Raw genomic sequence first — 27,485 nt, forward strand, 5'->3', positions numbered from 1 at the left:
ATGAGTAGGTATTATGCATAAGGTAAAAATGTCATTAATGCCTTCCAAAATGGAAGTTTTTTTATTATTATAAAAAATAGATCTTAAATTCTATTTGTGTTGCAGGATGAATCTAGTTCTATGCCATTTTATTTTTCATTTCTGACTGTGATGGCTATTAAGGTTTTTCTTGCTGAAAAAGTAGATGTTGCAATAATTGAAGTTGGTATTGGTGGTGAAAATGATGCTACCAATATGTTTAGGTAGGTATGTTAGTTTTGGTTTTATGAGTGGTTCATGAATAATTAATTGCTGTTGTATTTACCCAAAAATTCATTTTTAGAAATCGCTTAAAATTTTGATCACCTGTGTCTAATAATTGATAGTCTTGAAATGTCTTCATTTTCAAAATAGTGATATATGTTTGATTGTATACTTATTAACATATAATTACGTATAATACTTAAAATTTTAAAAAGTATCTTAACTTTTGGGTTAGAATACACTTTAGAAAAAATTAAATTGCGGAAAGTTTATTTTTGAGTTTGGGATTCTGAATGTAATAATAAAACTGAAACATTTCTGATCTGCTTATAAAGTATTAAAGTAAAATTTTGGCCTGTTCACTATATCAACTTTTTTTTTTTGATTGGTCATAAAATCTAAAGTACTAAAAATTTACTTACTAAAAGTTCAGATATTGCTGAACTTTCTCAGAAAATGACCTAAGATATGACTTGGTTCCTATCTCTCCACAACTTTTGAGATCATAACTCTAAACTTTAATGGTATCGGGTATTTAAAGTTACCATGCTGAATTAGAAATTTTTGAAATTATTGCAATTTACACTAATTTTCATTAGTATAAAAAGCCAAAAGAGTGAAAAGGTAATTTTTGGCATGAATTTTGTGATTTCTGCTTGTGTAGGGTCATTTAGAAAGTTCTTGGCCTGATGGAGAGATGGTACAATTATGAATAAATGTAAATGGTATTTGTAGAGTATGATTTTTTTAGGTGGCACGCTCAAAGTTTCAGATGCATGCATTTAGATGGTTGTTTATGGCGATTGAGTAAAGTGAGCAAGTTTGGCATTTTCTGAAATGTAGATAAAATTGAAGTTTGAGCTGGTGTAAAGTTATTTGTTTTAAACTCCACTTTTACTCCTTTTTAAAGGATTCTACCCTTTCATTTTTGGTGGTAAAAAAGCGGACTGCTGAATTTAAATGTGATCTTATATCCATCCATTCAAGATGTTGATCACATGGACATCTGAAAACTGCTACAACTTATGAAATCATCATAAAAACACACAATACCATCGATATTATATTTTCAGAAGTTTTCTGACAATGTAAACATCTTATTCAAATGCAATTCCATTGAGTTTATTTGAAATTTTATAACAGTAGATGAAACAAAGATTCACTGTTATATGTCAGAGAACAAACAGCAATCTAAACAGTGGGCAGGTGAAGGTGTGACAAAGAAAACATTTCATTTGCAGGAAAAGTCATGGGTATGGTTTTTTTTTGGAATTTTTATGGTATGGTGCTCATGAACTACCTGGCAAATGGTAGGACCATCACTGGGGAATATTATTCTTCACTACTGGACAATTTAAGGATGCTATTTAGGTTAAATGTCCACATCTGCCAAAAATAAAGTGTGTTTCACCATGTTAATGCACCTACATACATGTCTCAGGTGGTTGCTGCAAAATTCCATATTTATGCTTCGAAGTGCTTTCAGATATGCTGTATTTGCCAGATAAAGCTCAGTGATGAATTCCTCTTCCCATAGCCTAAGAAATGGCTTGCTGGATGCAGATACAGTTCAAATGATAAGGTCAGATATGAGGCAAATGGTTATTTTGCAGAGTGGGACAAATTACAACATATTGACGGTGTTCAAAAGTTGCAAAGTCATTGGTCTAAATGCATTGCAAGGTGATTTTTTTTGTTGTGTCAAGGACTTCCAAACAACCCTTGTTCATGCTGGCCTATAACTTAGTAAGATGTTTTTTATACTTTAATAAGATGCAGATGGATAGGTTACAAACAAATAAGTGAATATTTCATGTAGATAAACTAAAAAAATGGAACTTGTAACATTTGTTATTATAAAAAATTAAATATTTTTTTGAGCTGGTCATAATAAATTTTTTATTTAATATTTTTAAGGAATTAAACAAATTAATTATATCTGAATACGAACAGCCTTTCCCAAGACCTATTTTCTGATTAATTTTTCCTATGTACATAAAAATTGTTATCTCATACATTATTTATTATTGTAATGGTGTATTTTTTTTTTTTTTAATCTAACATTTGATTAAATATTGATAAGTAGTAGAAAAGGTAATCTTGCAAATAATGTTTGTTGTATTATAAAGATGCTTATCTAATATCTTTTCATTTTTTTGAATTATGAATAAGAAAAGTGTTGAAAGAGAACATTCATTTATCACATTATTTGCACTTAATTCTTATCGTTATGTCACGTTTAAGAAACATGGTTGTTATCTATTTTTTAATGAGAATTATTATTTACATAAAATAAAAACTTTTTCTCTTAGGAATATGAACTGGTTATCAAAATGGTGGTCTAGGTTTTGATTTATAGGAAATTATTTGTTCCTTGTTCAGTCATGTTTTATTTCCAAATATTGTATATATTTATTTTTATAGAATTATGCTACAAAATATATTATTGCTCCAAAATTTAAATGCAGGTGTAGATGTGGTAGATTCCTCTCTTAGCTTGTTTTTTTGTTTCTAAAATAAAATTTTGTTACAAGTTCCTCATATAAAAAAAAAACTTTTTTACTACTGTAACGACAATGTTATCACCTAGAACTGGCAAGAAATTTTTTTAGGGTCTGTGGTGACTTTTTAAAAAAAAAATCAGTGAAAATTCAATTTTAATTTCCAATAAACTTTTAGCTCATTATATTTGAGATAAAATGATAAATTTTAGTAGTATGTACATTATATTTATTATTATAACATTCCTTAATTTTGTGCTTGTGTTTCTTCAATGTTATTATAAAACAAAACGTGACATTTGACACAGTTTACATCTAATTAAAAAGTTGTGTAAGTTATTAATGTGATTGGATACAAATAGCTGCTTATTTTATTAGAATAAAGTAAAAAAAAAAATTGTTAACTTTCAAAATAAAAAATCATATTTATTATTATTAGGCGACATGCTTAATATTAACTTTTTTTATGCTTTTCGAAAAAATCTCTTCAGTGGTATATAAATATGCAAAACTACATCCAAAAAATGCTAAAAAAACTTTTACGAAAGTAAATACAGACCATAAATGAGCCAATAAAAAGGAAAAATAACCATAAAACACTTGATTTTTTTTTCTATCGGTGACATATACAAGGAATGTTTTTTGTAAATGGGAAATTAGATTGTATTATATAAATAAGTGGGGTGATAATAAACATGAATGTTAAGAATAAAAAGGTTATTGATTAATATCTTGTTGCAATATTAATGCTATAGCTACAGTTACTGACATTGCAGATGTAATATGGTTTAAAAATTCATTATAGATAGATCGGGCAGTTTTTTTATCCCGAACAAAAGAAAACCCTCTTCCTAATTATAGAATAGTATAGATTGATTGGTTTGTAAATTGCTCATTGACTGGGAGTATCTCTATTAACAATTGACTAATTTTATTTTTTATTATAAAATTAATTTTTGCAATGGAATGTACACTGCAAAAACCTTAGTGGAACTTAAAAAAAAACAAAATGCAGTAACTGTACTTTATTTGATTGATAGTTACATACACGCATGCACACACGCACAGTAAAACGTTATTAAAATATGTTTAAGAGGAGACAGTTACTAGTTCATAATTGAAGTATAAATGCTAGTTTTAACAAATTTGATGTGGACAACACATGACTGCCTTGTATGCCTGTTGTAAAAATGTGTAAATTACATTTACACATTTTTTTTTTTTAAAATGAAAAGTACATAAAATTTTAATTCATTAAAAACTTCTGATATTTTTTCATTTTTTTTTTTTTTTATTGAATTATTATTCATAGTAAAACATTTTTTACAATGAGAGGTTAATAATTATTAATAAATCACTATAGTTAAATTAAAATAAAAAAGTAAAAAAAGGAGAGATGGGATGAAGTCTGATTCAAACCATATATCTTTTCCTAAGATCCAAATATTTCATTAATTAAAATTTTATTTGGCTGTAACTCTGGAACCAGTAAAAATAAGTACCACTTATGATATATCGTTGAAAAGCTCTCAATGCGGGCTATTACTGCAGTTGAGAAAAAGTCAAAATCCAAATATTTTTGGATTTTGGGCTTTTTTGGACACTTTTGGTTCAGACAATTGCAGTCAAAATGGGAGGTGCACAAGTTGATGTTACAGCAGTTCTAAATTCAAAATTTCATCACCCTATGGCTTATCATTTTTGAGTAATGCAAGATACATATGTATGTAATGTATATGAAGCAAACCAAAATTGACATGAATTATTAAATAACAATTTTAAATAATTAATTTTGATTATCATAGAAAACTAATTTAGGTGTGAATGGCAACTAAATAACAACTTTCTGTAAATATCTTTCGTTCTGCTATCTGTATGAACGGGGGTTATTGAACAAAAATTTATTTTGTATAAACAAACCATAGAAGTGATTTTATTTGAAGTATTCAAATTATATAATATTAGTTGAAAGTACAATCAATTAGGAAAGGTATTTATATTAATATAATAATTTACAATGAAAAAGGACAGTAAATAGGAAAAGATTTTTTATTCTATCAGAAAAATGTAGTTTGTATTATCTTAAATATCTAAAATATCACTAGTGAACAAGCAAGTTATACAGAAAAGTTTTGAAATTAGCTAAAGCTATGTATAAAGCATTGTTAGTTGACATGATAATTATTTCCAGTTCTGTTCACTTTTACAATCAACTTATCAAGGTCATCATGTTTTGTCTGAAGTTGTGTTATGTTTGAGAATTTGAAAACAAGTTTTAAGAGGAATTTTTTTACTGTCTTGTTATGAATATAAATTGGTATTTTTAGTATTTAAATAGTCATTTTGATTTTATGTTCATGTAATCATCATCTATTATTAAATAATTCTGTATCTGGTTTTATCATAAATTTTCTTATCTTAAAAAAAATTCACTTTATAATGCTGAAAAGGATTGTAGCTGTTTATAATAGCTGCTTTTTTGTGATTACTGTTTTTCTGTAATTACTGCCATTCTTTGACAAAAGAAGTGTTCGGGTTTTTGTAGGAAGAATTTTTGTAATCAAAAAATAGATTTATTTAGGTTGCAGTAATTCATGAAATAAGCAAGTAAATTAAGAGTCGATGTATGCTCTTTTTTTGCATAAATCAAGAACAAGTCTCTCTAGCTGTTATTATGTTTATTCTACATTTGTTAAGAGTTTATTGTGTCTTTCTACAGATAAGGATAAGCTCCTTGTAAGAATCTTAATGCTTATAATTAAAACTTATATTGTTTGTTTTATAATTACTGCAGTAAGAGCAAAAGATACATTTATATTAGTACATAACATAAATTAACATATTTGTATTGTTTTTTATTGTGATACATTGTCAGTAAAGCAGCTATTTCATTTTTACTTACACAGTGGGTATAATTTAGTGTGCTCTGTTTTCCTTTTCTATTACAGGCTGAGCAACATAAATCCGAACCCATAATGAAACTGTTACCCAACACTATTTATGAAAGACTCTCACACAACTAGCATGACTAGTGGATGTATATGTTACTACAGATTGTTGCTTCTGTTTGTAAGGTGGTTACGTGTCAGTGCAGTATACGTTTTGTTGCAGTGCACTATTGTGAGTGCAGTTGTGTTTGTGTAAAATGCCTTATTTAATCCAGGAGAGGATTGTTATAGTTGAGGCCTGTATTTATTCTGGATCATTTGAAGAATCATGTCAAGTATTCGTAGAAAAATTTCTGAATGTCTGTATCCCAGCGAAGAGTAGCGTACACGATTTAGTTAAAAAATAGCATACAATAGGTTTGGTTTCAAATGCAAAATGAAATAGGCAGGCAACCTTCCATTAGGACTCCACAGAGGCTATTGCTTATATTGAAAGGGTTGTTACAGCCAGACCAAAAAAATCACTATGCAAGTTATCCCAACAATCTGGTGTTAAATACACATCTTGTCATAAAATTCTTCATGGATTAAAATTGAAACCATACCACGTTACAATCATGCAACAACTGAAAGAGCAGACAAACCGAAATGACTTGATTATTGCAACTGGCTTCTCAAAAATATTGTTGGACAGATAGATCCGATATCGTACTTCATGTCAGACGAGGCATAGTTTCATTTATCCAGCCATATTAATTTGCAGAACACCAAGTATTGAATGGTGAGGAATCCTCATGAGATATTCGAATGTCACTTCACTATGAGAAAATTGGAGTTTGGTGTGCTGTTTACGGTAATCATATAGTAAGACCAATGTTTTTTGACTGTACTGTTAATATACAAGTTTACCTCACAATTTTTGATGAATTCTATGCGCAATTAACTGATAATGAAAAAGAATACAACTTGTATTCGAGATGGAGCAATGTATCACATATCAAATGTTTCACTGAATCGCATTCATGCAGCTTTCACAGTTGAACGAGCTGTCAGTAGAGAACGGTGGCCTCCACGTTCCCCAGAGTTGTCTACTTGTGATTTTTTCCTTTGGGGCTACTTAAAGGAGAGAGTTTACGCATCTAATCCCCACAATATTGATGAACTGAAGGTGAACATTCAATGAGAAATCGTTGCAATTGACAACAACATTTTGTGTTGGACGACTAATCAGTCAAGCGCAAAAGTGCATTGATGCCCAAGGAGGTCATTTTGAATATCTTTTGTAACAATAAGGTAAATAAATGCAATATTTAAAATTAAGTTTTATGTTTTTCTTATTTAATTTATCCATATAAAATTTCATTTCAACATAACTTACCGATTCTACAGGTTAAGTTATGGGTTTGGTTTTATGGTGCTCACTCTGTATAACAACATTAGTCAATACAAAATTTGTATCTAACATGTTACACATTTCTTCTCACTGTAATTTGGGGGTGCTGACTACAAATTTTTTTTTTTTGGTTTTCAGTCATTTGACTGGTTTGATGCAGTTCTCCAAGATTCCCTGTCTAATGTCAGTTGTTTCATTTCGGTATACCCCCTACATCCTACATCCCTAACAATTTGTCTTACAGATTCCAAATTTTGCCTGTCTGCACAATTTTTCCCATCTACCTGATTGAAGTTTGTATTAATATATTTCAATTTATCTGTGAATAAATAAAAATTAAGTTGATTTAAATACATTTTAAATGAATACATATAAATAATCTTTTTTTTTAAATATTGATTTAACAGTGATTATGCATTTGTTGGTAAATAGGTAAATAAATTGTGTATATAAAAAACACTTGGTGTACTACACAAATTTTGATAACAGTTTTCAATTCAGCACCCCAAAATTAGTTAAAATGACCATGTACAAATCCAGATACACAAAAAATACTTTTTTTATTGAGTTTTGTAATTAAGCATTATAATTCATAATCGTGTTTCAATTTACTTTTAGGCATACGCCAGTTGTTGGAATTTCATCATTAGGTTTGGATCATATGAAATTGTTAGGTGATACAGTTGAAAAAATAGCTTGGCAAAAAGCTGGAATTATGAAAAAAGGATCAATTTCAATTACTGCGCATAATCAGCCGCCATCAGCATTAAAAGTTTTATATGAACGTGCTAATGAGAAGCAGGCAGGTATTTACATTACATCATAAAGTCATGCTTACTGAATTTATTTTTATTTATAAAGGAATTTTTATTCGACCTTGTAGTTTCTAAACTAAGTCATCTATATTCATGAATGAATTTGTATTCATATTGTTTCTTATTTTTTTATTGCATGACTTTTATTTTTTAAATATATTTTTGTTTAAAAATAATTTTTTTTTAAATATTGCTTAGATTTATGTAAATATAAGGCAAAAACTTAGAACATGTTGACTTTTAACTGGCTTCTTGGTTGTGTGGTGGTTTTTATGAATGTCGGTTTGTTGAAAGCTTGTGTGAACTACAAATCTTATGTCATACAGTGTATCAGTTGAAGAATTGTGCTTAAAATGATGCTCCTTAGAAGTAAATTTATACTGTCTTAAAACTCATAATTGAGCTATCTCAAAATCAAATGTGCTTGAAGTTATAAATTCTGAGTTGCATCCTGTTCTTATTTTATTCACACTAGATTTTGTTTATTTTACATTATTCATGGTTTATTAGCACACTATTTTAAAATATACAATAATAAGATAAGTTAGAGAAAATAATTCTCTATCTGTTGTGATATTCAGGAGGTTGTAGGGATAAGTAGAGTTCATTCTATGTACATATGTTAAGAAGCTATTTATTCTAGTTAAAATAGTTGTTTTTCTTAATTATAATTGTAAAAATGAATGTTTTTTTTTTCAAGTGTAAACTTTTTGAAGCTCCACCATTTGAGAAATATGAATGGAGTCATAAATTGGGAGATTTAAATTTGTCTGGAACTATTCATGAAATAAATGCTTCTCTTGGGCTTCAGTTAGCATATGCTTGGTTAGCAAAATGTAAAAAACGTAAGTTTTTTTTTGTTATGTTATTTTTATTCAGAATAATTATTTGACCAAACTTTCTTGGTTAAGTTTTTCATTTTCGCTTTTGGAAAATTTGGTTGGTTTTTTCATTACGTACAGACATATCAGACAAGTAAGAAAATTTAAAAGTCTGATTATTCATTTGTTGATGTTTGAGTGAGGGTGTGAACTTGATGATTTATTGTCAGTCATTTAATGCCATTGAGTAAACATGGAACAGTGGTCAAGTGCGCATTGTGCTTTACGTTAAAATCCTTTTTATAAAAATGGTGCTGTGCCAGCTGTATGAAAGTTATTTCACAATCAATGATTGTGGAATGAAAACCATGATGTGGAATACTGAACATTCCACATCATGGTTTCATGCAATTAACCTGTGGGTTAAAAAGTTTGAGGAAACCGTGTCATCATTAAGTTTAAAACAAAGGAGCAGCAAAACATGTTACAATACCAGAAAACATTGGTAGAGGTTGAACTGCCATAACTCGCAGTCCAAAACGTTTTGTTTTTAAACATGCATTATCATTGAATATTAGTGAACTGTTGAATCTTATAAGGACTTAACTTTTTACATTTATAAAATTTAAATTTTTCAGAAGATGTTGATTTGATTGCTTGCATGAATTTTTTTCCAAAAATGCTGCAGCACTTGGATGGTGATTGATCAATCTGTGTCTCATCACATTAGAAAAGTCGATGTAAAAGATTATTTTTCCTCTCGCCAAAATCAATTTAGGAGCCTTCAGAAAATTTTCTGTTAGCCCTGTTTTGACGTTGATCAAAATCTTGGAAACCACCTTGCACAGACTTGGTAGAACCCAAGGTGCTTTGTGGTAATAGAATAGGCATCTCTGAGACTGATATCCACTTCCAAAGCAATTTCATCATAAGTTTCCAATCGTCTAACGAGGTCACAGATTGATCTCATGTTGTTATCCATCACACTACTTGTCCTTGAACAGTGTACTACAGCTTCACTCCCTCTAAATTTGCTGGTACAGTTGTAGACTGGGTATATATATATCATCATCATCATATCACTGAACAGTGAATGAAGTGCAGTCAAAACTTTTAGAATTTGATGTTCATTTGGGAGAAACTTCACAAAAGTACATCATGCAACTGGTGATGGAACTTCTGGCTCTGACATAATGCTTCTACCAGAAACATATGAATGCCTAGGCAGCTGAAGCGTTCGTCACCTCCATTCTCCATTGTTAATATTCCTCTACGCCAACCTACTCATGTTTGTACATAGGTCGTGAAGAAAAAAGTCGGCTTGTATTTGATTGTTTTACGTATAAAAAAAAAATGTATTTTGAGTCAAGAAACCTTAATCTGAATCCATTAAACTTCTCTGCATTCATCTATGCTGTCAATTTAAATATGATTGTAAATAAAGATTGAGTGTAGATTATATAATAAAATATCTTAACTTTAAGCATACTTAATTGTACTGCAATAAATTTTCTTGTGAAATTTATTTTACAACATTTTCATTTGGCTCATAACATTTAGGAATATTATTTTAAATTAGTTGTGTATGTTTTCTATAATTATACTATACCGTGTTCTGCTTATAAAATGGAAGATTACATAAATAGATGTTGCATAAACATGAGAATATAACTATAAAATGATGTTTGAATTCTCTATTGTGAGCTGCTCAATTTCATGAGGGATCACATAGTTCTTAATTTTTTTGTGTCTTCCTAGGCATAGTGGCAGTGCAAACAACCCTAAAGAAATACTTTAGAGGCAATGTTGTGGGTAGGGGAGCCAATCAAAGTTTAAAAATATTGACTTTTTGGAAATTTTTAAAACCTTTTGATTTATTTAAACTTTTAATAATAATATTGCAATAAAATTTCATCCTGATTACCTCCATCCCAAAAAGAAATCTTAGGTAACCTTATATTGTCTTTACATTTTTCAGTGGAATTTTTTAAAGTTTTTTCCATTTAACATAGTAAATGTAGACAAATTAAACAAATTTTCAGGCAGGGGGGTGATTTTGCAATTGGGTAGCAGAAAAAAGTAAAAATATATTGATTTTTTAAACTTTTTTCATGTATCATTATTTTTCCACTATATAAGAATAAATAACCAATGTCAGGAAAATATAACAAATTTTTTGTCAGGTTTCTTTATACTTTGTTACTATTACATCTTTTATTAATAATACGAGGCTTATTTTTTCTTCAAGGTCCGATCGGTCACGAAATTAAAACCACAGTGAAAATAAAAAATTGTTCATTTGTAACAAGTACTTACATAGTTACGCTATTTCTCTACATAGTCGCCACTCCGATTTAGACATTTGTCGTAGCGTGGTATCAACTTTCCAATACCCTCATCATAGAACGAAGCCGCCTGTGTTTTCAGCCATGTTTCTATGCTGGTCTGCAGCTTGACGTCTGTGCCAAAATGTTGTCCTCCTAGCCAGCATTTCATATGAGCAAAGAGGTGAAAATCGGATGAAGCCAAGTCCGGGCTCTATGGTGGATGTTCAAACACTTCCCAACAAAAACGCTGCAGGAGCTTCTTTGATACAGCTGCAGTGTGCGGCCGAGCATTGTCCTGGAGAAAGACATTGCCTGATGACAACATTCCTCTCCGCTTATTCTGAATTGCCCTTCATAGACGTTGAAGAGTCACGCAATATGAGGCTGCAGTGGTGGTTGTGCCATGTTCCATGAATTCCACCAAGAGAACTCCATTCCGGTCCCAGAACACAGTAGCCATACACTTTCTGTTGGAGAAAGTTCACTTGAACTTCTTTGGTTTACTGGGAGAATGAGAATGCATCCACTGTTTGGATTGTTCTTTTGTTTCTTCAGTTTCGAAATGGACCCATGTCTTGTCCCCTGTGACAGTTTTGTTCAAAAAATCTCCTTCATTGTGGTAGCGCTGGAGAAACATTAGGGAGCCATCCATTCTCATTGTTTTGTGATAGTCGAACAGCATAATGGGAACCCATCTCGCACACAGTTAGTGGTACTGAAGTCTCTCATTCACAATGGTGTAGAGAGCTGACCTTGAAATTTCAGGTAACGAATCACTCAATACATAAATTGTGAACTGACGATTTTCTCAAATTGCCTCATCCACTCACTCAATGAGATCATCGGTTGATACTCGCTTCTTTGACCGCCTGCATCATGAACATCTGCATGTCCTGCTTTAAAGTTCCTGCACCATTGTCGCACTTTGCTGTCACTCATTGAAGTTTCACCATACACATTACTTATTCGTCGATGAATTTCAGCCGCATTACACCCCTCAGACTGAAGAAATTGAATTACAGCATGCACTTCACACTTGCATGCACTTGGCGAGAGATGCTATTGTTGTAGACATGTTTACGTGATAGCTGCGTGTTCAGAACTAAATAAAGTGACGCGGTGTGATTGAAGGCCATACTAGAGACGCTGCGCAACACATATGCGCAAAGGTTCATCTGATTTTTGCACGGGTTTTTATTTCGCGACCGATCGGATCTTGAAAAAAAATAACCCTCGTATTTCCCATCCCATTTATTTAGCATAATTTTTTTTTAAAATCCAGTCATTACTTTAAAAATGTCACCAATTTTCTACTACACAACCTTTTGTAAAAGGTTGCAAATAGGCTGTCCTTCTTATCATAAAAGATTCTTTTTGTTTGAAAAGATGGCATGTTGTAGAAAAATAAATTTCCTTTTGTGCTGACCTAGATGTACATATCTTTTATATAATTTCTATTTCTAATTTCTTATACTATATCATTTTTCAACTTTACATAAAAATATTTATTATTTTGTGTCTATTTTAAGGCTTTTAGCTATCTATTTGCAGATGCTTCAATCCATGCAGTCCTAATCATCATTATGGTATATAAAGTTTTGTAATCTCCAAAAATAACTAAAAATGATTCCATTTAAAACAGAAAAAAAATTACAGTGCATCAAAAAACTTTTATAATAGTGGAGCGGTTACTTCCTTAGTATATTGGGCTATCACTAATTAATTTTTTTTCTTTTAACTTACTTTCATTTTTTTAATTTACATTTTTTGCATACGTTTTAAATAATATAGTTATTTCTTTATTTAAATTTAGGAGGCTCTTTAGATATCATAGGCAGAAGTTTTAAGTTAGAAACAGATTTTTTCAGTGGAATTAAAGATTGTTTCTGGCCAGGCAGGCAACAGATAATCACTCGAAGAAATGGTGACTTTAGATATTACATTGATGGAGCTCATACTATAGAAAGTATGAATGAATGTTCAAATTGGTTCAATGGACAAGTCAAAGGGTAACTATTTTAATTTTAGTCTTCTAAATAGGGTTTTATCTATATTTTCATTATTCATTAAATTGTTTATTTATACATTTTCTACATTAGGTTAAAAGTGTATTTAGTTTTCATACTTGTAAGCAATAATTTTATTGCCCATTTCTGAAATTACTTTTAATATAAGAGTACTTTTTTATAGTTCGATGTGATTGGTGAAAGGTAAATTATTAGCAGATTTCAAACTGTATATATGTATATATAATATTAAGAGTTACTACTAATATGTATATATATCTATATTATTAGAGTTAGAATATAAATATATATTGTTTTGACATAACTTTTCATTAAATGTATTAATTTGGATGAACATGTTTTTAAACAATACAGTATGATCTCTTAGTGGTTCCACACCAATACCAAGCAGTACTGGACTATTTAAAAAATATGATTGAGTGAAAGTCTCAGATCTAGGCAGTTGTTTAGTTAGATGACTTTCAGAATCTTCTGTTCTTATGAACAGTTTTTTTTGTAGGCTTCCCCATATTTCTGCTACAAAACTAAAAATGATAAAATTAATAATTTTAGAAAAAAAATTTAACAAATACAAAAAACAAAAAAAGTTGTACTATTGGAAAGGGGAAAACTTTTTCAATACTTTTTGAAGTCTGTGTCAAATTTAAAATGAATTATAAGTTGTTACTTCTAAATAAAGTATTTTTACATTTTTTCAGCCTTTCTGCATGGAGATGACAAAGTATTAGGAATTTATTTAAAGTAAATAACCTACAGTTGGTTTTTCAAATCAGTTCCTTCTATTGACTAAAGCCATATACTGTTGCTTAACTTGAATATGTTATTCAAGTACATTTTGTATTCATACATTTTGACTCAAACATTTTGTATTCCATATTTTGATATTTTGTGCACTCAAAATTCCTTTAAAATGTAGTGCTGATTTCAAAAAATAAATATCTAAGATTGTTTTGAGGGTGTAGTAGAAAAATTTTTTTTTGCAATGCAATATCTTTTTGTTTTTGGAGTCTGTTTAGTTTTTTCAAAACGTTTAAAAAATTTTATTAACATAAGTATTTTTATTTATCTTTAAATATTATTAACAAATTCATTAGATTATCAAGATCTGGATTTTAATATTTTTAGTTTATTCTAACGAAAATTATTATCTACGCACAGTAAATAAAGCTATACAGAAGATTGACATGTTTTCAGAGGTATCTCTTACCAATTTTTACTTTCCTATTATCATAATTCTAGAACTATGCTGCAAGAAGGGAAGGTATGGTAATCAGTTAAAAAATGGGATATGAGTTCTTTTTGCATTTCTTGACGTTTCATGACCAGAGATCCCTAAAAAAAAAAAAAAGTGGGGGGGGCAATGTGCATACATAAGTATGTGCATTGGTGTGTTTGAAGCTTAATAACTTGTCTGAATAAATCGATTTTGATAAAATTTTGTATAGTATGTTTATGGGGAAATCTGTTGGTAAAATTTTAAGGTCAATATCTTCAGTGGAGGGTTTGGAGTTGATTTTCTCACATTTTTGCAAACATAAACCCACTTTATATTAAGCTCAATAATGCATACTTATTTATTCCTGCCCAAAAGAGAAATCTTAGATAACTTTTTCATGTATAATTATTCTCTTATATAAAAGTAAATAACAGATGCCAGGAAAGTAGAACTTTATTGCGAGATTTTTTTTGAAAAATGGTATTGAATTATGAAAATTCTGTTTAGTTCATGGGGAGACTTTGAAACAGTTTACAGATTTTATTGTAGTAAGATTAATTTCAAACAATTTTTGTGATCATATTTAATTTTTAAATTAAATAAAAAGAAAAAGCCGTAATAAGAAAGGGAGTTCAACAAGGATGTTCCCTATCTCCATTACTTTTTAATCTTTACATGGAACTAGCAGTTAATGATGTTAAAGAACAATTTAGATTCGGAGTAACAGTACAAGGTGAAAAGATAAAGATGCTATGATTTGCTGATGATATAGTAATTCTAGCCGAGAGTAAAAAGGATTTAGAAGAAACAATGAACGGCATAGATGAAGTCCTACGCAAGAACTATCGCATGAAAATAAACAAGAACAAAACAAAAGTAATGAAATGTAGTAGAAATAACAAAGATGGACCACTGAATGTGAAAATAGGAGGAGAAAAGATTATGGAGGTAGAAGAATTTTGTTATTTGGGAAGTAGAATTACTAAAGATGGACGAAGCAGGAGCGATATAAAATGCCGAATAGCACAAGCTAAACGAGCCTTCAGTAAGAAATATAAGTTGTTTACATCAAAAATTAATTTAAATGTCAGGAAAAGATTTTTGAAAGTGTATGTTTGGAGTGTCGCTTTATATGGAAGTGAAACTTGGACAATCGGAGTATCTGAGAAGAAAAGGTTAGAAGCTTTTGAAATGTGGTGCTATAGGAGAATGTTAAAAATCAGATGGGTGGATAAAGTGACAAATGAGGAGGTATTGCGGCAAATAGATGAAGAAAGAAGCATTTGGAAAAATATAGTTAAAAGAAGAGACAGACTTATAGGCCACATACTAAGGCATCCTGGAATAGTCGCTTTAATTTTGGAAGGACAGGTAGAAGGGAAAAATTGTGTAGGCAGGCCACGTTTGGAATATGTAAAACAAATTGTTAGGGATGTAGGATGTAGAGGGTATACTGAAATGAAACGACTAGCACTAGACAGGGAATCTTGGAGAGCTGCATCAAACCAGTCAAATGACTGAAGACAAAAAAAAAAAAATATTTGGAGTGTCGCTTTATATGGAATTCAAACTTGGACAATCGGAGTATCTGAGAAGAAAAGATTAGAAGCTTTTGAAATGTGGTGCTATAGGAGAATGTTAAAAATCAGATGGGTCGATAAAGTGACAAATGAAGAGGTATTGCGGCAAATAGATGAAGAAAGAAGCATTTGGAAAAATATAGTTAAAAGAAGAGACAGACTTATAGGCCACATACTAAGGCATCCTGGAATAGTCGCTTTAATATTGGAAGGACAGGTAGAAGGGAAAAATTGTGTAGGCAGGCCACGTTTGGAATATGTAAAACAAATTGTTAGGGATGTAGGATGTAGAGGGTATACTGAAATAAAACGACTAGCACTAGATAGGGAATCTCGGAGAGCTGCATCAAACCAGTCAAATGACTGAAGACAAAAAAAAAAAATTTAATTTTTAAAGTTCAGTTTATTTAAGAAAGTAACTGATGAAGATATTTCTGAAAACTATGTTATTCTTTTAGAACACAGAATGAATTGAAAAAGTACATATTACATAAGTGCATGTTCATAATATAAGTACATATTCATAATATGCTGCTTTAAGGTGGATTCATTAAATTGATTAAAACTATAAATAATAATTTTTTTTTTTGAGGTAGTTTCTAAAAATTAGTATTTTTGAAAGCTAATATAAATTAAATGTTTAGTTATAAATAAAGGTCATCCTAAATTTTACCTAAGCTCAGATAAAAGCAATATTAAATATCATAAACATTTGATGTATCAGCAGTCTCTTGGCAGAGTTCAGTATGATGCGTTAGTACCCAACATGTTAAAAGAACAGAACATGATGAAGCTGTTTGTTTCTACACTGATTGTTCTCTGACATATTTGATAACAAGTTTAATATTGTTTTGATATTTGTACAACATAATCTGTCATATAGACAAGATTCTTGAAGAGTTTCTCTGCATTTTGTTGTATACTTTGTCTTTGTCATGCTTTGTTCCAAAATTGTGACAAACCCATTTATTTTATAAACACTGTGTATGCAATTTTTTTACACATAAGTTGTTACTATTCTACTGTAACTTAACTTAAAAATATGTATTATGGAGGAGACAGTTATAAAGATTAGGTGTAGGAGAAACATAATTATATTTCTATCAAATTTTTAATAACCGTTTTATTGAAGTACATATATATATATATATATATATATATATATATATATATATCTCTTAATTTTTTTTTTGTAAGGAGTAATGCAACACGTATCCTGTTATTTAATGTAACTAGCTATAGAGATACAGTAAGTTTAATGAAACCTTTGATTTCATGCCATTTTGATGTTGCCATATTTTGTTGTACTATTCCTTCACCAGGATTATCGGCTTCTTCAGGTAATTATAACTGATAAAATTTTTCTTTTCACTGATAATATTTGTTATTAATTTAGAATTATTACTTCATGAGTAATGTTCTAATTAATTTGTGGTTTTATCTTCCTTCTATATTGCCTAAATTCTGATTAAATGTTTACTTTATTGCTTTCATTTGTTTTTTCTTATTTACAGTAGATACCCTTTATTAGAATCACTGTTTAATTGAATCAACTGGATTATTGAATCATTTTTCTAAAACCCAAACCAAATGTAGGAAATTTGTATTAATTACTTCTTGTAATAGAATAAAAAAATCAGTTTATTGAATCAACATTTTAATGTTTAAATACGTTTTGTTATAATACAAAATGCATTATTTATGTTTATTGCACTGAATTATGTTGTTTATGCTTTTTTCTTACTCTAGTATCTGTATTTAATGTTTAAGTTGATTACACCAAGGAAATGGACCATATCGTACCATGGTCTTGTCGCTAGCTGGCTAAAGATAAACAGCTCTGCGCCAGACTTCCATCAGTAAAAGATGGCAGTCTAAATATGTATATATGCAGTAGTGCAGTACACTTTTGACTATTCATCTTTCAGTGTGTTTCATCCTTTTGCACTATGTATACTGTATATACGGCTCGATTCATGTTTGTTTAAATTTTTTAGTTTTCTTTTTGCATGTGCTTCAACTGTTAATGTTTAGTGTTACATTACTATCACTTCATTGGGATTTTGTCTGTTTATTTTTTGTGTACTGTACTGAAATTTTTGTGAATTTCAAAGTCATGGCAGATAAATGTAAGGATTTAAATTTACGTGAAAAATCTGAAGTTTTAAAAAAATACGACAAACTTCCTAAATGTAGTCAACAAGAAGCTGCAATGACACTGAGATTTTTTCAGACTTCTTTTTCCTGTATTAAAAGCCGCAAAGAATTGTAGGCTGCAGTCCTAAATGAGAATGTGAACAGAAAGAGGAGATGTGATGGTAAGAATGAAAATTTTGAACATAAAGTTGGTTACTGAGACAAGAACATTAAGTGTGCCCATCATCATCGAATCTTAGTGGTAAAGGCCAAACAATTTGCAGAAAAATTTGGTGATAATGATTTGAAATCAACAGATGGTTGGTGGCTTTCTTGTTGGAAAGAGAGAAACATTATTGTTTACAAGAGATTGTTAGTGAAAAATTGGATACTGATCAACCTGCTGCAGACGATTTGAGTAAGAACTTCATTCCCAAGATTTTAAAAAAACCTCAAACCTGATGATATGTGCAGTTGTAATGAACTAGGGTTATATTTCAGAACCCACCGGGTTGGTTTAGTGGTGAACGCGTCTTCCCAGATCAGCAGATTTGGAAGTCAAGAGTTCCAGCGTTCAAGTCCTAGTAAAGTCAGTTATTTTTACAAGGATTTGAATACTAGATCGTGGATACCGGTGTTCTTTGGTGGTTGGGTTTCAATTAACCACACATCTCAGGAATGGTCCAACTGAAACTGTACAAGACTACACTTCATTTACATTCATACATATCATCCTCATTTATCCTCTGAAGTATTATCTGAATGGTAATTACCGTAGGCTAAACAGGAAAAAGAAAAAGGGTTGTATTTCGGAGCACTTAATAATTTTTCATTATGTTTTTTAAAAAAACTGACAACTTGGGTGTTAAAAAGACTGCGTAACAGTTTTCTTCACTTGCAACATGAGTGAAAGAGAGAAAAAAAAATTCCACAGAATAGCATCCCATATCATTTTTTTTATAGTTCTAACATTTTTGCGTTGTTTATTGGCATTGACAACAGTTATACAGTCACTAAATTTGACAATACGCCCATTTTGTCTCCAGAAAAGAGTAGCTATGAGTTTCTTTACTGAACATTCTTGCTTAAACTTCTGATTATGTCCATTGGATTGTCTGCTAAATTGTCTCGATTTTAAAATAAGAAAAACAAGATTCATCTCCGCATTTCTAACAATGTGATCAAACAGTTCATCACCTTCATTTTCATAATGCTGTAAAAATTCATGTGCTGCAACAAGACTTTTTTTCTTGTGTCTGTCAGTTAATATCTTCAATATTTTGCAGCATACAATCTTTTTTTAGCCCAATTTTCCAGTTAAAACTTCATCAGTCAAAGTTTGTGAAATATCAGAAAAAGTGAAAGACAATTTTGCGCAGTAAAGCGATGGTTTTCTCAAATTTTTTGTCAATTTTTTCAATCAAATCATTCATTATCACCATCAACTGGTCACTATGGTCTTCATCATGAATGTTTGTTCATCCTTCTCGAAATGAACAGCACCACTGTCTTAATTTAGTGTAATTCATAATATTCAGTCCATAAATGTCAATAATTTGTCTGAATTTCAGCCTCAAACGCCTCAAATTGTACTTCACACTTGGCTGGATCATGAATTGTAGAATTCATTATAAATGGATGATTATAAATAAAATGACTGAACTATTGCTACTAACAGCTGACAATTGATTGAAATAACTGAGCTATGCAAACGACATGCTTACATTATTTTTATAGGCAGCAAATTAAAATGGACCTTATTTTAAAAACACGTATATGTTCCCTTAATTTTATTGATTTAAACTACTATGACTTTTTTTAAAATTTTGCTCACTTTTTGTTTGTAGTAAATCATAACTAATTATGAGGGTCGTTCAGTAATTAAACAGACAAATAGCTGTGTAGCAAAAATGGTTTATTATATAAATACAATTTTTTTTGTCTACTTTTCCATGTAATCCCCACCAACTTTTCTGCATTTGTCCCATGTTTTTACGAGTCTTCTTATCCCCTCAGCAAAGAAATCTTTACTTTGATCTCAATGCCAGTTTTTACTTTTTTATTTACCTCTTTTTTGTTGTTGAATTTAATGCCAAGCAAAGCTTCTTTCATCTGACCAAACAGATAAAGATCCAAAGGGGAAAGGTCAGGGATGTGTAAGGAGGATGAGGTAGGAGCTCCCAACCCACTTTGCCAGCAGTTTCCATCATCAATTATGCTGTATGAGGTCGAGCATTGTCTTGAAGAAGAAGCATGCCCTTCCTCTGCCATCCCGGATATTTCCTCTTCAATGCGGGCTTGACTTTGTTCTCAATCCCGACTGAGTATTATATGCTGTAATTAGTGTGTTGATCCAAATAATCACAGAAAATCAAATCATACGCACTCCAGAAGATGGTTAACATGACCTCATCAGCCGATGGTTGCATTTTGAATTTCTTACGAATAGGAGATTCAGGATGTTTCCACTGCATGTTTTGACACTTGGACTCCGGCTCATAATGATGTATCCTAATCTCATCACAAATTAAAATCCTGTCCAAAAATGCATTGCTGTTATTGAAGAAATGATTTTTGAATTCTATGCAAATGCGAAATCTCTTGGCTTTGTGATGAATGGTAAGCTCTCTGGGAACCCACCTTACACAAGTCTTACGGTAGTTCAGTTTGTTTTGAATGATGGAATGAGTTGTGCCAGCACTTAATTGACATTTTTCAGCGATTTGTTCAACTGTAAGTTGTCGGTCTTTTCGGATAAGTGAATCAATACGAGAATCTAATGCCAAAGTTGACACTGTTACTGGACGCCTGGAACGGTGCTTGTCAATCACGCTTTTGTGGCCACTTTTAATACTTTTCTACCCATGTTTAAAAGTCATATGCAAAACAGCTGACTAACAGTCTTTATAAGATTGCTAACACTTACAAAAGTTTCAATTGCCTGCATTCAGTGTTTCCTTTACTAAAAATTTTTGTCTGTTTAATTATTGAATGATCCTCACATCTTGAAAAAAGTTATGTTTTTGAAAAACACTATGTTAAAAATAATGTAATTTTTATTTAATCTAGTTAACACTTCAAATAGAAAACTATTTAAAAAATAAAAAACATAGAAATGTTTTAAAATTGTGATTCACATAGGCTGTAAGCTTTGCTTAATTTTTCAGTACATAATAATTAGGTAAAGGCTGGCTAGTAATGTACTTAATAAAGCTTGAATGCTATTGAAAACATATTCTTTTCAATTAAAAAGGAATACGTACTTATCTTTAATGATGAATAATTATGATATTTTTTTTAAAATGTGTCTGTTATTAAATAATATTTTATAATATTAGTTTACAATTTTTTTAATTTTTATTTATAGATCAAGCAATTTTAAAAACATCAGAAGAACATCAATTACAGAAATGTCTAGAAAATGAGAAATTATGGATTAAATTGAGTCATGAAAATTGTGAAGTAAAAGAAAAAATAACAAAAACTTTTAAACACGTTCAAGATTCTGTTGAATTTATTAAAAATTTATCAGGAAATAATCATATTTTGGTTACTGGTTCATTGTATCTTGTTGGTGCTTTATTTAGTGTTTTAGGTCCTGATTTAATCCTTACTAAAAATAATAAAATAAATAAATTATCGTAACAGAGGAAATAAAAAAGTAATTCCTTAAAATTTGTTATTATTTGTTAATTCTTAAACATAAAACGGTCTTTAATCAGTTTATATTTTTATTAAGTTTTTGATTAAAACATTCTACTGGTCTTGAGAAATATCTGAACCCCTGACAATTATTTATCAACAGTTTTTGAGTATTTGGGCGACAAAAAAATTTCCTTAAAACTTCAAAGTGCCACAAAAGAAATTAGATTACCAAGGGCAATTAATGAAAATACATTTAAGCACATGTATGTGCTTTTATAATAATAAAATACAAACAACTTAAACATAATAATGTATACTTAGTTTTTAGTGAAGTCAATTTTTTTTAATAATAATTTAACTGTTTGGGTTTCTAGCAGTTTTAATTGTTAAAATTTCAATGTGACAGGTTAATAGATTGCTGAATATAAAGTATTAAACAATTTTTGTCTACAGGTAAATTATTTTTAAGCAAATATGCTATTATTTGGATTTGTTAATTTCGGTAATATTTTTATAAAATTATTTTTTTCTAAAAAAAATCTAAAGGAGGCTTTCTAACATTAAAATTTTATGTTTTCTTCAAATTTTATTTTGAAGTTAGTAAATGTAATAAATATTTATGAGATGGTACTTTGTCATGTAATATAATTTATGTTACCATATGAAAATGTTTAAATCTAAGATATTTGGAGGAGGGCTAGCTGTAAGTAGTTACATAACCTGTACTTAACTGTATTCCTTTTAATTTAACTTTAAGTGTAATGAATGTAAGTGTATTACATCATAGATTTGTCTAATCTATGTCTTTTTAATTTGAATTACAAAACAAATGATCATTGGAATGTAGATTGAAGAACTGATAGTTTTTAGATTTGATTTATCTGCTTTAGACTTACTCTGTTGACGTAATAGTCAAAGAAGTGCTTGATTGTACATTATTCATAATGTTGTTTTAGATAAATTGAAGGACTGCTATTTTATAATAAATGATCTTTAATACGAGGTGTATTCAAAAAGTAACAAGAATTTTGAAATTTTGCGGGTTGTATTAGTCCGATTCTTGGGAATTTTCGTTGTTATATTCGTAAACATATTTGAAAAGTATTTGTACAATTTTTAGCCATTTGGATGTTTAGTCTGTTGTCAGCTGTCTAAAGGATAACATATGTTTAGGCATGATCGGCGACTTTATATTTATATAAATAATAGATCAGAGAATTTGTATTAAATTTTGCTATAAGAATGGAATAAAGTGTAGCAATGTTTTAAAAGTGTTAAATATGGATTTTGGTGAGTCTGCTATGAGTAAAACAAGGGTTTACGATTAGTATAAGTGTTTCCAAGAAGGTTGTGAAGTCAAAGATGATGAACGCCACAGCATATCAACAACTGATGAAAACATGGAAAAATAGAAAGAAATGATTATGAGTGATCGCTGAATCACAATCAGAGAAGTCGCTGATGATGTTGGGATATCAATTGGCTCATGCCATGAAATTTTTTCAGATGTTTTGGGTAAAAAACGTGTGACAGCAAAATTTGTTCCAAAATTGTTGAATTTTGAACAAAAACAGTGGCGAATGGATGTTGCTAGGAGTCGCTAATTAAAGTCAACAACGATGCAGAACTACTGAACATGTCAATAGGTGATGAAACATGGGTTTATGACTATAATGAAACTAAGGTTAAGTCATTTCGGTGGAGGCATTCTGGATCCCCAAGACAGAAAAAAGCTTGACATGTACAGTTGAATCTGAAAGTTATGCTCACCGTGTTCTTAGATTTTAATGGCATAGTGCATCATGAGTTCTTGCCACAACATCAGACAATCAGTAAGGAGTATTACCTACAAGTTCAACACTGTTTGTGTGAAGCAAAAAAAAAGCCTGGATTTGTGGCGAAACAATTCATGGCTTTTACACCACGATAATGCACCTGCTCACACTTCATTGCTTTTTCATCATTTTTTTAGTCAAAAACAACACTGTAATGATACCCCAGCCACCACATTTGCCAGACATGGCCCTGTGTTTTTTTTTCTGTTCCCAAAAATAAAGAAAACCTTAAAGGGCTGTCATTTTACAAGCATAGATGAGATTAAAAGTAAATAGCTGAAAGAGCTAATCACTATTCCAAAGATTGAGATCCAGAAGTGTTTCGTAGATTGGAAAAAGCACTGACATAAGTGTATAATACCTAATGGGGACTATTTTGAAAGGGATAAACTAATGTAGATTAATAAATAAAATTCTTTCTAAAAAAAAAACACAAAAATTCTTGTTACTTTTTGAACGCACCTTTTATTTAGTTAATTGCAGCTACCCCTCGCCAAGTTTTGCTACACTTAGCCAATTTTTTTTAATTTTACATGGTCTTTATATTGAAAGAGATTTAAGCTTTATTTATAGTAAACAATGAACTTAAAACTTGTAGCTACATAGAAATCTAAAACAGCTATGTAGAATAACTCAGTAGTCCTGTGTAAGCAAGTCAATATGTTTGAGTAGAATAAAAATTTTATTAGTCATTGGTTTCAAAAATTCCATTTAACTAATTTTGTTCTTAATTGTATGTATTTAATATCTGTATGTATTTGTCCAAATAGGTGAACCATGAGTTTATTATCCTAGCAATTGAAATTATTTACTCTGTATTTGTTTAAATTTATTAATTGTAATTTATCATTGAAGTATTATTCACTTAGTATTGAATGGGTTTTCTCATATTTATTTAAAATGTGATAAGTTTTTAAGAATTTTTCTTCCAATGATGAGTTGTTTTTTAATAATTAGTTTGTAAAACATTTAACAAGTATTATATTGAATAATTAAAGCAAATTTAATATATTTAGTACTGTAAATCAATGTAAACCAAAAATGTAGTTAAGAAGTATTATTCAGTTAATCTGAAAAAATGAATTTTCTTGTTATTTGTTTGAGAAATAATTTGTTTTTGTTATTTATCTGTTATTTCTGTACATTATCAAGTTTTTAATATATATATATATATATATATATAAAATCAAATGACTAGAATAAAATTAATTTAGCACTAATTGAATATATATTAGTTTTATTCTAGTCATTTGATTTGATATGAGTGCAAGATAATAATAATATTATTATTATTTGTAATTTTGGTAATTATGCAATTACCAAATTATGTTTTAATTAACATAACAGGTTATAAATTATAAAAAAGTAAAACATACAAGTGGGAAGAAATATAAATGGTAAAAATTTAGATTGATAGTCATCAGTAAATAAATGATGAAATAAATTTTTTTCACAATCAAACATGGCAGAGTCATGTTCTTTCATTCTTCCATTCAGAACTTCTAGAACTCTGAATAGCCTCTTGATAAGTTGTAAGCATTTCACGGAGAAGAAAAAGATATTCCTTGTCCTGATACCTGGAAAGTTTCTTTATTTGTCCCTGGTTCCTTAAATTGTATCTATCTTCATTATTCTTTGTTGTTTCTGTGTGAGGAATTACATTTTCATCTGATGATTCTTCTTGTTCTTGCATTCTCACTGTTCAAATTTGAGAGAGTTGTTCTTTGTAGACATAACCTCCATCAAGGCATACCTGGCCATTTGCTCTAAATAAATAATGGATTTGTCATGTAAAACTTATAACAAAAAGACTAGAAAATTGACTAGTGAAACTGTACTTTATATACTGTTGTGGGGCCGAGTGTAGAAAAGTGAACCGTAGAAATGTATATACTAAATAAATAATGAATTTGTGAAGTAAAACTCATAAAATACACAATGAGATCGGTTACAAAAAACTATTTTATTGTGGCATTTAACAAAGGAACAAAAACGTTTAACAACTGAAGAAAACATCTCCACAACCAACTAATACTTAATGATATCGCAAACTATCGATTCTTAAACAGTCTCTGAAATTAAATACGATCTCACAAAAATAAGAATTTATGGAATATGTTTATTTACAAAAATTAAACATATAAAACAAATGTATAAAACTTATAGACATTGGACATAAATTATTATTAATACTCCTTGACATTCCCCCCCTCCAATGTTCTTAATTCAAGCTCTCAGAAGTCTGTAGTTCACATTGAATTTTTCATACCCATGGGAGTTCATTCTGTAAGTACACCAGATGAAAATCCTTTTGTAAATATATCTACTGCTTGTTTTTCAGATGGAACGTACTCATTAACATTTCTTCCTTCTTTCATCATCTTCCTCACATAATGATATCTAGTTTCAATATGCTTTGATTGATCATGGAACATTGGTTTATTAAGTTTAATGGTCCTTTGATTGTCTATTAAGAGAGTTGGTTTGGAATTGACATAAAGTGCACCAACTTCCTTTAACAAAATGTCAAGCCAAACCAACCATTTGGCTGCCTCGGTTGCAGAAACACCTTAGCTTCAATATAAGAAGGTAATAAACAGTTTTGTAATTTACTTTTCTCCACCACTGGTCCAGTTCAGCATTTAAGTAGAGTTCCACTAGTCAATTTTCTAGTGATTTTGTCGCCAACAAAATTAGCATTAATGTATGCTTCACTCTCTCTACTGATTGTTTTGTTATATCTAATGCCATCTTCAGGATTAGATTTCAGATAACTAAAAATGCTTTACCAGATTAAATTGGGTCTTTGTTGGTTGGCTCTGTGCTCTAGATGCAATATTTAGGGCAAAACTTAAGTCTGGTTTCGTGCCCAACACTAAATAATTTCAGGCAGTAATCAACCCAAATTAAAAAAAAAATTTTCTTCAATGCAGAACATCTGTAACCTTGGTAACTTGGTTAAATAATTCCTACTTATACCAGCATATTATTCACCAGAAAAAACAAAAGTTTCAACAACAAACTCTTATTTTTGGGGTGGGTTTGGAAAAATCAGTTATAATTTTAAACATATGATCTAAAGATATGTCTTTACTTCTGTGAGGTCTAATGACTTGGATTTTTTTTAAATGTAGGGGATAAATTAATGTACAACACAACAAACTAGAATGAATTTTTAAGTCCTACTATCTGTATTAAAAAAATATATATATATATATATAAAAAATGAAAACTAGTACCCATGTTACTAAATTCTAGATTTTATTTTTAAACTTGTATATTTCGGAATGGAATATCAATACTATACTTTGTAGAGCACATTTTCCTGGGTATATTGAAAAAAAATTCATTTGTTTATTATTTAAACGAACAAAGTTATGATATCTTTTGAAACACGATAAATAATAATTTTAGGAAAACAAACATTGAAGAATACAATGAAAAATATAGAACTCGCCCAGCAATATCCTTTAAAATTTTTCTGTTTTATATGTTACACCTTCTACTTCTTTTTTCTTTTCTTCCTCCTTCAGATTTTTAAACGTCAATATTCTACTCCTTTTATGGTACTCAGAAGATCTTGGTTGTTTTATCCTCAGCTTCTATTAACTATCTCTCTCTTCCTACAGCGACTGTGTTTCTATCAGGTGATAGACCAGACTTCTTCATGGATTTAATTATGGCAATATTTCCAAAATTGAAGTCATTGACTATTGCTTATCTCTACTAATTTTTTGGATACATTTTTAGATTTGATACAAATGCCCCAAATACACCTACGCAAATTTTCATTGATACTTTGTATGCACCCTTGGGTACACTGTTCCAATAATGAAGGATCAGCTAATCTTTAATATATTGAGGCAACATATCTTAAAACTATTGTGTTGAGTGGTGTGTGGATATTGCCATTATCTTTCACCATTAGCCAAGACTCTCTGGTAGAAAAACCACTTCTTAGTGCCTACAGGACACGATGTGCTTTGGTTCTTGGTCAGTGGAAAGGCAGTGGTGTAAGGTAGGAATTATTTTGTTGTTTCATTGACTCAACGTTCTTA

At 30.0% G+C, this 27,485-nt stretch overlaps 1 protein-coding gene across 10 annotated transcripts in view; it reads left to right on the forward strand.

Annotated features, from left to right (window-relative positions):
- LOC142330987 (folylpolyglutamate synthase, mitochondrial-like) overlaps positions 1–27,485 on the forward strand; it is a 96,625-nt gene that overhangs the window by 42,352 nt on the left and 26,788 nt on the right. For 5 of the 10 annotated variants that reach the window (XM_075376493.1, XM_075376491.1, XM_075376494.1 and 2 more), the window contains 6 exons: positions 106–242; positions 7,644–7,827; positions 8,541–8,685; positions 12,802–12,997; positions 17,009–17,151; positions 21,315–22,685. In XM_075376493.1, coding sequence (XP_075232608.1) covers positions 106–242; positions 7,644–7,827; positions 8,541–8,685; positions 12,802–12,997; positions 17,009–17,151; positions 21,315–21,592 — 1,083 coding nt within the window. In that variant the 3' untranslated portion in view covers positions 21,593–22,685. Of the gene's footprint in view, positions 1–105; positions 243–5,032; positions 5,062–7,643; positions 7,828–8,540; positions 8,686–12,801; positions 12,998–17,008; positions 17,152–21,314; positions 22,686–27,485 lie in introns of those variants that run through there. The other 5 variants (XM_075376497.1, XM_075376499.1, XM_075376500.1 and 2 more) reach the window with 5 other exon arrangements.

The sequence above is a fragment of the Lycorma delicatula genome, chromosome 10, assembly GCF_047948215.1.
Source record: "Lycorma delicatula isolate Av1 chromosome 10, ASM4794821v1, whole genome shotgun sequence".
NCBI lineage: Eukaryota > Metazoa > Arthropoda > Insecta > Hemiptera > Fulgoridae > Lycorma > Lycorma delicatula.